This window comes from Lacerta agilis, chromosome 15 (genome assembly GCF_009819535.1).
Source record: "Lacerta agilis isolate rLacAgi1 chromosome 15, rLacAgi1.pri, whole genome shotgun sequence".
Classification (NCBI taxonomy): Eukaryota; Metazoa; Chordata; class Lepidosauria; order Squamata; family Lacertidae; genus Lacerta; species Lacerta agilis.
Genome location: NC_046326.1, coordinates 29,444,636 through 29,454,599, shown reverse-complemented (window position 1 = coordinate 29,454,599; position 9,964 = coordinate 29,444,636). Strand labels below are relative to the sequence as shown.

Genomic DNA, 9,964 nt, shown 5'->3' with positions numbered 1-9,964 from the left:
ATAAAATCTTTGCAAATATAATGGCCAATAGATTAAGGGAGGCTATAAAGGAGGTTATCCACCCTAATCAAACTGGATTTCTCCCGGGCAGACAAATAGCTGGAAACACAAGGAATGTTATAGATATTCTAGAATATTTAGAAGCACATAGCGATAAGAAGGCTGCCCTTGTATTACTAGATGCCGAAAAGGCATTCGATAATGTGTCCTGGGACTACATGAAGAAGCAACTGGAAATAATGAACTTTGGAGTAAAATTTACAAAAGGAATAGAGGCAATATATGAAAAACAAACAGCTAGATTGCTGATAAATGGTAACTTAACAGAAAACATCTCCATTTCAAAAGGGACTAGGCAGGGGTGCCCTTTGTCGCCCCTGCTATTCATACTAGCAATAGAACCTCTACTCCACAGTATCAGAAAAAATGAGAATATAAAAGGGATACGGATTGGAGCAAAAGTCTATAAAATAAGAGCTTTTGCTGACGATTTAATAATTACGATTCAAGATCCTGAGCAAAGTTTAATAGCAGCAATAGAGGAAATTAAGAAATTTGGAGAAATTATGGGGCTGAAAATAAATATGCAAAAAACCAAAATTCTGACAAAAAACCTCACAGGGGATGAGAAAAAAACTCTTCAAGAAAAGACAGGGCTAGAAATAAAAAATAAAGTCAAGTATCTGGGGATCTGGATATCAAATAAATGTCTACATTTGTATGAAGATAATTACTGTAAAGTGTGGAAAGAAATCAAGAAAGACATGGAAACCTGGACCAAACTCCACCTTTCATTTTGGGGAAGAGTGTCAGTGGTAAAAATGTGTGTCCTCCCTAAAATGATGTATCTATTCCAAACGATGCCCATTCTAGGAGGAATGAATTGTTTTAGAGAATGGAAAAGGGAAATATCTAAATTTATATGGAGTGGGAAAAAACCTAGGATCAAACATCTGTCGTTAATAGACAAAAAGGAGAGGGGAGGCTTCGCACTGCCGGATTTGGAAATATACCACGCAGCAGCTGGACTAAATTGGTTAAAGGATTGGATCACACTAAGAGATACAGACATACTCGATTTGGAAGGCCACGACAACAGGTTCGGTTGGCATGCATATCTAATCTATGAAAAAGTAAAGGTCCACAGGGGTTTTTTGAGCCACATTGTGAGAAAATCATTGTATAAGATCTGGAATAAGTACAAAGGAATCTTGGAGCCAAAAATACCCCTGTGGATGTCGCCAACCGAAGCCATAGCAGTTAAAAGACCGAATATGAAAGCAAACTGGCCAACGTATAGAACAGTACTGGAATTAAACAATGATAACTTCAAACTGAAAAAATATGAGGAAATTAAGGGCTACCTAACGGACTGGCTCCAGTATTTTCAGTTAAATCAAAGATTGGCAATAGATATAAAGCAGGGAATAGCGAGGGAGACATCCAAATTTGAAAAAGATCTAATCTTGATTAAAGGGAAAAATATTTCACGAATTTATGACCATCTTTTAGAGTGGGAAACCAAAGAAGAACAGGTTAAAACGGTAATGGTGAAATGGGCCCAGGATTTTGGGTATAACATATATATGGATCAATGGGAAAGACTGTGGAAGGAGGATGTCAAATTTACAGCCTGTTATACCCTAAGGGAAAACACCATGAAAATGCTTTACAGGTGGCACCACACTCCCTCGAAATTATCGAAAATGTATAAAGGAGGGTCACCAAATTGCTGGAGATGCCAAAAAGCCGTGGGGTCTTACTACCATATGTGGTGGACGTGTGTAATTATTGGAGAATTTTGGGATAACATTTACAATGAACTGAAGAAATTGTTTAAAATTACTTTTAAAAAAACCCCAGAGATTTTCCTATTAGGAATTTTACCCCCAGAGATTAAAAAAGAAAGGAGAACGCTATTCATGTATGCTGTCACAGCAGCTAGAATTCTTGTGGCTAGAAAGTGGAAAAACGAATCAGTACCGACAATCCTAGAGTGGCAGATGCTAATGTTAGATTATTTGCAGCTGGCAAAATTGACAGGAGGAGTTAGAGGAGAAATGATGCAGAAAACTTTTGGTGAATGGAAAATATTTAAAGAATACATCAGAATATATTGCAATAATAAGGCCATATTAGCAGAACTAGAGTGATACTTGTAATTAAACAAATATCGAATACTATTGAAGATAAAGGAACGAGAAATGATGATCAAAACTGTGCAGACAAACAATGATGTAACGAAAGTACAATAAGAAAGATCGGAAGACTTGTATGTATGTATGTATGTATGTATGTATGTGAGAAGTGTGGTTATGTAATTTAATTTTAACCCTTTCTGTGTTTTTCTTTTTCTTTGTTCTTTTTTCTTTCTCTTCTTTTCTTATCTGTATTGATGAGACTGTAAATATTTTTAATGTGTGTAAATAAAACCAATAAAGATTACCTTAAAAAAAAAAAAAAAAAGAAACTCTTTTCTTCTTTCCTTTGGAAAGGAAGGGTGTGTACTGCTTTAAATATGAAATTTCCTTGCCTTTTCATTCACTACATATGTATGTGTAGATGTATGTATATATATTAGGACCCACCCTATTTTTAAATTTTGTTTTAAGCTGTTTTTAATATTTTGCAATTTTGTGTTTTAATATTAATGTGTTTTAATTGTTGGAACTTGTCTTGGCGTTGGAGCATTAGGGTAAAACAACAACAGCATGCGCTCTGCAAGCTTTTGAATTGTGCAGCACTTTTCACGCATATGTATAGATAAATGCCAGCTTCTAAACGACGCAGCATTCTTCTACTTTAAATAGAAGAGGAGCGCTGCTCGATTCTGAAAGCTGCAGATCACTCAGTAGCCAAACTGTATTAGACACCCTCGCGCTGCTTTCTGGCTCCCCCTGGCGGCGCATGCCCGCATCCCTTCTGGAAGCGACACTAGGGACCGGAGCCTCCACACGAAGCTAGAAGAGGCGGGACTGCTGCTCGCCACTCTTCCCTGTAACCGTGGCAACAGACCGGAAATGATTCCAATGGCCCCGCCCCCTCCGCTTATTCGCCGCTCCCGTGTCTCCTTGGTGACCGCTAAGCCCGCCCAAGGATGCTCCGCGCTCTCTCCTTCCCGAGTTTCCCGCCCCGCTGGTCCCGGCTCCATCCTTTTCGCCGCCGCCGCACAGGGCCGGCCCGAGAAAGGAAGGGCCTCGCCAGCCACGCCGTGACGTAAGCGCTCCGGGAGGGGGAGGTAAAGGCTGAAGGACGCGGCGAGGGGGGAGAGAGCGGCTTTACGTTTCCCGAAAGCCTCCGCGGGGGGCCTAGCCGCTGCTCGAAGCCTGCATTTGGCCGGATGTTGGGACCATAGAGTTGAAAAGCCTAGGTAGGCGCTGCGTGTCTCTCGTTGGCGCTCAGCTGTGGGCTTGTAGGTTCCCGGATGGAGCTACCCTTAGAGCAGGGTTTCCCAAACATGGGTCTCCAGCTGTTTTTGGACTACAACTCCCATCACTCCTAGCTAGCAAAACCAGTGGTCAGGGTAGATGGGAATTGTAGTCCCAAAACAGCTAGAGACCCAAGTTTGGGAAACCCTGCCTTAGAGATGTATGCACTCCATATTTTTTTCTGGATAGTCTCTATACAAGGAACTGAAAGACATCTCCCCCTCTTGGGCCGATGGAGGCAAGACATCCGTTTTTCGTGCTTGAGCACGAACGCACTCAGGATAGGCATTAAAGGCTTAGGTCGCATAGAGAAAGCGGGTGCAGGAGAGAGATCCCCACTTTGCTTAAAATTTGCTTAATAACTTCTCCACGCTGCCTCCCGTGTCAGCGAGTTCCATAGGTTATATGTCCTGCCTGAATAAGTCCTGTATTTTTTCTTTCCTGAATCTTCCAGCATTTTGCTTCATTGGATGTCCACGAGTTCTAATGTAATGAGAGAGGGAGAAAAACTCTTTATCCACTTCCTCTATGCCATGCATAACTGTGTAAACTTCTATCATGTCACCTCTTACTCACTTTTCCTCCAAAATAATAAGTCCCAAATGCTGCAGCCTTTTCTCTTTCGCTTCACCCCTTTGATAATTTTGGTTGCTCTTTTCTGAACCAGAAGACATCAGAATAACCTGCCACAAGTTTAGACAGATTTAAAACATGATTGAGGAGCATCTGTGGCCCTCTTCCAGCTGTTGCTGGGCGGCAGCTCCCAGCAGCCCTGGCAGCCAGCATGGCCAGTGGTTAGCCTTCATGAGAGGTGGGGTCCAGCAACAACTGAAGGGCCACAAGTTTAGTCTAGGATGACTAAATTTGCTCTGATCTAAGCAGAGCTCTTTTTCGAGTCCTATACCAGTGGTGGAGTTTTTCACCCTATAGCTGTTTGCTGACACTTGTGGCAAAGTCCAGACATCCCTTTCTTGGAAGGAAGGCCTTGAGGCTTTTTCCTTCACATGATCTGTCTCTCTCACCTCTCTTTGCAGTCCGGTGCCCGTATCGTATGCAGTGTTTGATGGACCCTCTCCCGAGCCCCCGCTCGTTTTCCTACATGGGCTGTTTGGAAGCAAGACAAACTTTGCATCCCTGGCCAAGAAACTGGTGCTCCAAACTGGCCGCAAGGTGAGTGAGAATTGGTTTGGGGCTATATTGGGGAGGTGATCGCTGCTGGTTTGCGCTTTGGTTTGCATGCAGAAGGCCCCAGGTTCAACCCCTGGCATCTCCAGGTAGGGCTGAGAAGGACTCCTGCCTGAAACCCTGGAGACCCTGTTAGAAACTCAGATATAGTGTATAAGCTAGGTGCCAAATGGCACCTTAAACCTAAGTTATGGTCTGCAAAACAGAATGTCTTGTTCACTAGGGGGTTGGACTAAATGACTCTCGGGGTTCCTTCCAAGACTACAATTCTATGATCCCAACTACATTGTTTGACTATAGCTTGCTTTTACAGCAATTCATTTGTCCTGGAATACAAGAAGGAGAAACACAAACCATGGAGATTGTATTAGCTATGAACTAAGGCAGAGATTTTTAAACTATGGCCACAAACCTGGCACCCAGAAATCTCCATGTAGTCGCGTTTGGACCCATGCCAGTAGCTAAACTTGCCTGGTGCCTGGGGGATTTTGAACACTGCTTGGAGAACTGCTGCCAGTTGATGTAGAAGAATACTGAGCTAGAATACCGTTGCCCTGACTTAGTAGCATCTTTTTGCTGCCGTGCCAGGTCGGGTTGGGGGTCATTTTTATGTAGCCAGGTAGAAATCCTGGGTGCTCAGGGTGAAGCTGCAGAGCCCCATCAGGATTTCATATTGCTTCATCCAGAGCCTATGCAAAGTCTAACCTGTGCAAACCCATTTCTGTCCCTCTTCTCCTGCCCAGTTAGGTGCTGACGGTGGACGCCCGTAACCACGGCGACAGCCCCCACAGCCCACTCATGACGTATGAAGCCATGAGTGCCGACATCCACCTCCTCCTCCACCAGCTGAACCTCAGCAGGTGTGTCTTGATTGGGCACAGCATGGGCGGCAAGACAGCCATGGTGATGGCGCTGCAGTGGGTAGGTGGAGTGTCGCTTGGTGGCCCTTCCTGTGTTCTGCTGCTGGATTCCGGTTGTGGGAGTGGGGCGGACAATGGCTTAAGGAGCAAGCGCATCGCTTAGGCTAACTGGGAATTGGTGGTGGGGATGGTGGGGACCAGTAGCTCAGAGGTGGGGAAGGTGTGGCCCACAGGCATCCCTGCTTGTACCTGCACCTGAGGCTTTCTCTGACCCCTTGGCTCCTGTGCACCCTAGCCAGAGTTGGTGGAGCGCCTGGTGTGTGTTGACATCAGTCCTAGCGAGACGACGGCCATCTCAGGCTTTCAGAACTTCATTGCTGCCATGAAGGCGGTGGACATCCCCCGAGGCATCCCTCGTTCCACCGCTCGCCGGCTGGCAGAAGACCAACTGCGCCCAGCCATTCAGGTAACGCCCCACCACCACCACCTCCTCAGAGGTTCAACATCACATGGGCCAGACCTCAAGCCTCATCACTCTGGTGACTTGGACAAATTCATGGAGGAGAGGCATATCAGTGGCTACTAGCCATGCTGGCTCTGCTCTGCCTCCACAGTTGGAACAGGGTGGGGTGGCCTTTATGGGATTCTTTGGGGGTCATGGTTTAATTTTGGGTTTGCATCATTTGTCCTGTTTTCCCAATTACATTTTTGTATTTTGTTGTTAGACCTTATTATGAATTACAAGCCAGGTGTTTAGCTTTATTGAACATTTCTTAACAAGAAGTTTTCATTAACTTACTGATTAATTCACATTTTGTTAAATTTCCTAACCCGTTAATCTCAATGAGTCTGCTCTGAGCAGAGCTTAGTTGGGCACAGCTCTATCTAACTGCATTATATGAACTGTAACTTGAAAGATACTGTGCTTGAGCTTGCTTTCCCCTCCTCCCTCCCCTTCCTTTATCCTTGTGTGCTGTGTCTTTTTTTAGTTGTGAGCCTGGGGACAGGAGCTTTCTTAGTAATGGATTTTGTTAGTAGCTCTGAGAGCTCTTTTTAACAGACTGCCATAGATCATTCAGTGATGTCTACACCGTTGGACAGCAACTCTCTGGGGTTTCAGGCAGGGACATTCCCAGTCCTACTGGTAGATGCTGGGGATTGAACCCAGGGCCTTCTGTGTGCAACGCGAGCACTCTACCACTGAACTACCGCCTTTCCTCTGGCACAGGACCAAAACAGGGCAGAGTGGGCTGGGGGGTTGGGGCAGGGGTTTCTGGGGCACAGCCGAAAGGGGACTTGCAAATCCCAATCCCAGATTCCATGCTTAGAAGGTATGTTTGCACACAGTGCCTGTTGCTGGGTCCTGTGTTTCCCCATGAGCCCCTTCCATCTTCTTTGCTCAGGAGCCGACCATCCGCCAGTTTCTGCTCACCAACCTGGTGTACGCCGAGGACCGGTTTGTGTGGCGCGTGAACCTGGACGCCGTTTCCCAGCACCTGGGTGAACTGATGGGCTTCCCTCATTTCCAGGTGGACTACCCAGGGCTTACTCTCTTCCTCGGGGGCTCCAAGTCTGGCTATATCAGGTGAGCTGTCGCCAGCAGAGGGTCTCCTGCACAAACGCTTTGGAGAGTCGAAGGGGCCCTGCCGAGTCCCCTTCTCAGTGTCACATGAAGCAAAATCAGGTACCCAACCTGTCTTGTTTCCTTTTCCTATCCCTCTGGCTGAGCTTTGCCTTCCCTCCCCTTCTCTGCAGCTCTGACGACTACCCTGAGATCGACCGGCTTTTCCCGGAGGCAGAGATCCAGTACGTCCCTGATGCTGGACACTGGGTTCACGCGGATCAGCCCCAAGAGTTCATTGCTGCCATTTGCAACTTCCTTCGCTTTCCTCCGCTGTAGTTTCCAACTGGCCTCCCAGAACAGGAAAGACAAGCAGGTCCCTCTCCTGACACTAGCCAGGATATCCCTGCTTCTTTTTTTGCCAACTTTACTCCTGTGAATGGCTCCCGTTCTCCAGAACTGGCTTCCCCAACTCAAGACTGGCACATGCTCTTTGTTAAGAGCCCTCCTGCCCTGCCCTCCTGGGAGGTCTGCATAGCTGCCATGTGGAAATCCTGCGAATATGACCCCACTGGTGGCTGGGATGCCACTTAACTCCATGGGGCTCCTTCACTGTACAGTATTTAATATTAAATAAAATGGTGTTTCGTTTTAAATGGGTGACCTTTGACCCTCCAGAGAGCCAGGAGAGAAAGAAACAGCCAACAAGGCATCTGATCCAGAGAGAAGGAGCCTGATGAGTGCTGGTGTAGGGCGATTATATTGATTTATCGTCCCAAACTGGTTTGAGGTCCATATTGTGATAACAGTTTTGTAATTTTTGGCCTGGCAATATATGGCAAATTGTGTGTGTGTACTATGCAAAAATCACAATGTAGGAAAAAAACAAGCCAGCCAACGCCTCTACATAGCTCCATCCTTATTTCAGACATCGTGATATATCGGTATGTTGCTTTTCCCTTGCTTTAATGTGTCCTTGGTGATGCCTCTTGTTTGCTTGCACGGAGGAGGGAAAGGGGTCTGAGTGTGTAGAAGCCTCTTGACTTCTGCATGGCTGGAATGCATCCTTTCTACAAAGGTAGGCTCCACACCTATTGTTCCACCTTTTGCTCTGTCCCCTGCCAGAATGTGGCCCCCATCAAGATGAACGAGCTTGTAATAGAAGTAGGAGAGAGAAGTGAGGTTGCAGATAGGCATTTATTTCTGTTCCATAGACTTTGGCCGAGTTACAGGAGGAGATGGGCACCCTCCCCTCAGCAGAAAAGGCAGTGGGTTCTTTCGAAGGAAGAGGGGTGGCATGACTATGGAGGGGTTCAAAGGCGAGGTAAAGCGAAGCTGCCTCCAGATTGCTGCTGAACATGATCCCCTGTTCACAGCGGCAGCCAGGGCCAACGATCGCCACAGAGGACGCTGGCAGAAGAGAGAAAAGGAAAAGGAATTTAGAAATGCCTCTCTTATCTGCCACTGTCTTTTCCCCACATTAATACTGAAGGCGCAACATCTTATCAAGTGACCTTGAGGGTTCTACAACCCTGTACGGCACTGGCAGCTATAGGGAGCCTCTGCCCCTCCAGGGTGCATTCCATTGGCCCCGCTTGCTGGGGCTGGTGGGAGTTTTCATTCAGCAACATCTGGGGGGCGAAAGGTCCTGCATAGCTGCTGTTACAAGGACAACAAACCTGTATACCCCATGTTGGGTGCCTTTGTGGTAGAGGCGAGATTGGAACAGAAGGCTTCCAGATTTGTCACTCGGAAAACTTAAGTCTTATTACCAGCAGACGGTATTGAGGGGTTTCCTACTTCTGGCAATGGCGAGATGCCCATCCCTTTTCCGTCCCCTTTTTATAGTTTTAAAAACATTTTTCAAGCTCATAAAGCTGAATGTGCACAAGTTAAATGTGCGAAAGTTGTGGACTTATTGTATTCCAAAAGGATCAAGACATTCCTCGCATCCATCCCATCCATGCTCTTGGGATGGACTGTATATGCCTTTGGTAGCTGGTTCACTTTTAGTGTCCGCTCTACTGTAAAAATGCCCAGTTGCAGCCAGAGTTTGAAGTGACAGGAAAAGAGTCTTTAGCAAAGTGTGCTAGGAAGTGGGTGAGATGCCTTTGACTCCAGGGCTGCACTGCTTTGGGGGACAAGTCCCACCTGAAATGACCATGCTGCAAGATCTGGACTCCCTCCATGCAGACTGAAGATGTAAATAGGTGAATAAACCACACACACACACACACACTGAAACCGTCACTGGGTTTAGCTAGAATTGGGTTGATTCTTTGGTTTCACATTACACAACATTTGGCGTAAGTGCCAATTTGGGAAGAGAGTATTTCACTATTTCTCTGCTGCTTCCAGATTGCTGTGGTTGAGTAACGTACTGTCGACTTAAGGAACCAAGAATGCAATTGGGAATCTCTTGCCTGTTCAGGCACAGCATAGACAAAACTCTGCTCGTTCTCCCTGGCTGGTTCAGAAAAACCAGAAGGTTGATGATTCAATCCCACCCAGGGGCAGTTGTAGGCAAGACTTCTACACTGCAAGGGGTTGGACAAGATGACCCTCGGGGGTCCCTTCCAACTCTACGATTCTATGACACACTCACCCTTTGAAAGGATAGTTTATGGAGACATTAGATGGGTTTAGCTGGAAATGGGTAGATTCCTTGCTATCACGTTGCACAATGTTTTGTGTGAGTGCAGATTTGGCAGAGATTTCCCTCTTGCACAGTCTACCTTTCCTGGCAAAATGCTTTCAACATAAATGAAGAATGAACGTTTGCGGTTCATAACTATTAAGACATAACATGGGCAAGACACTGCCCATTCTCCCTTGCTGGTTCTGAGGAACCTTGGAGAAGATGATCTGCTACACTTTTCTTACTGCTTAATTAAGGAAGAATGTGTAAAACATCAAATAACTTAAATCCC

At 46.1% G+C, this 9,964-nt stretch overlaps 1 protein-coding gene across 4 annotated transcripts; it reads left to right on the top strand.

The window, feature by feature from the left end:
- Positions 1–3,044: 3,044 nt before the first annotated feature.
- ABHD11 (abhydrolase domain containing 11) lies at positions 3,045–7,690 on the top strand. Of its 4 annotated transcripts, none has more exons than XM_033172258.1 (6): positions 3,048–3,216; positions 4,463–4,598; positions 5,361–5,534; positions 5,769–5,939; positions 6,877–7,058; positions 7,229–7,690. In XM_033172258.1, the coding sequence occupies exons 1-6, from the start codon at positions 3,098–3,100 to the stop codon at positions 7,371–7,373; spliced, it is 927 nt and encodes a 308-aa protein (XP_033028149.1). In that variant the 5' UTR covers positions 3,048–3,097; the 3' UTR covers positions 7,374–7,690. The 4 variants fall into 4 exon arrangements, with proteins under 4 accessions (XP_033028150.1, XP_033028149.1, XP_033028153.1 ...); XM_033172262.1 differs by lacking the exon at positions 3,048–3,216 and adding an exon at positions 3,251–3,370; XM_033172259.1 differs by lacking the exon at positions 5,361–5,534 and having other exon boundaries at positions 3,045–3,216.
- The last annotated feature ends 2,274 nt before the right edge of the window (positions 7,691–9,964 follow it).

Excerpts from the sequence above, each read along its gene's own strand:
- ABHD11 (XM_033172258.1), top strand. The coding sequence starts at position 3,098 with ATGCTCCGCGCTCTCTCCTTCCCGAGTTTCCCGCCCCGCTGGTCCCGG. Across the intron at positions 3,217-4,462 it reads CTCGCCAGCCACGCCGTGAC|TCCGGTGCCCGTATCGTATG; the intron begins GTAAGCGCTCCG and ends CTCTCTTTGCAG. Across the intron at positions 5,535-5,768 it reads TGGTGATGGCGCTGCAGTGG|CCAGAGTTGGTGGAGCGCCT; the intron begins GTAGGTGGAGTG and ends TGTGCACCCTAG.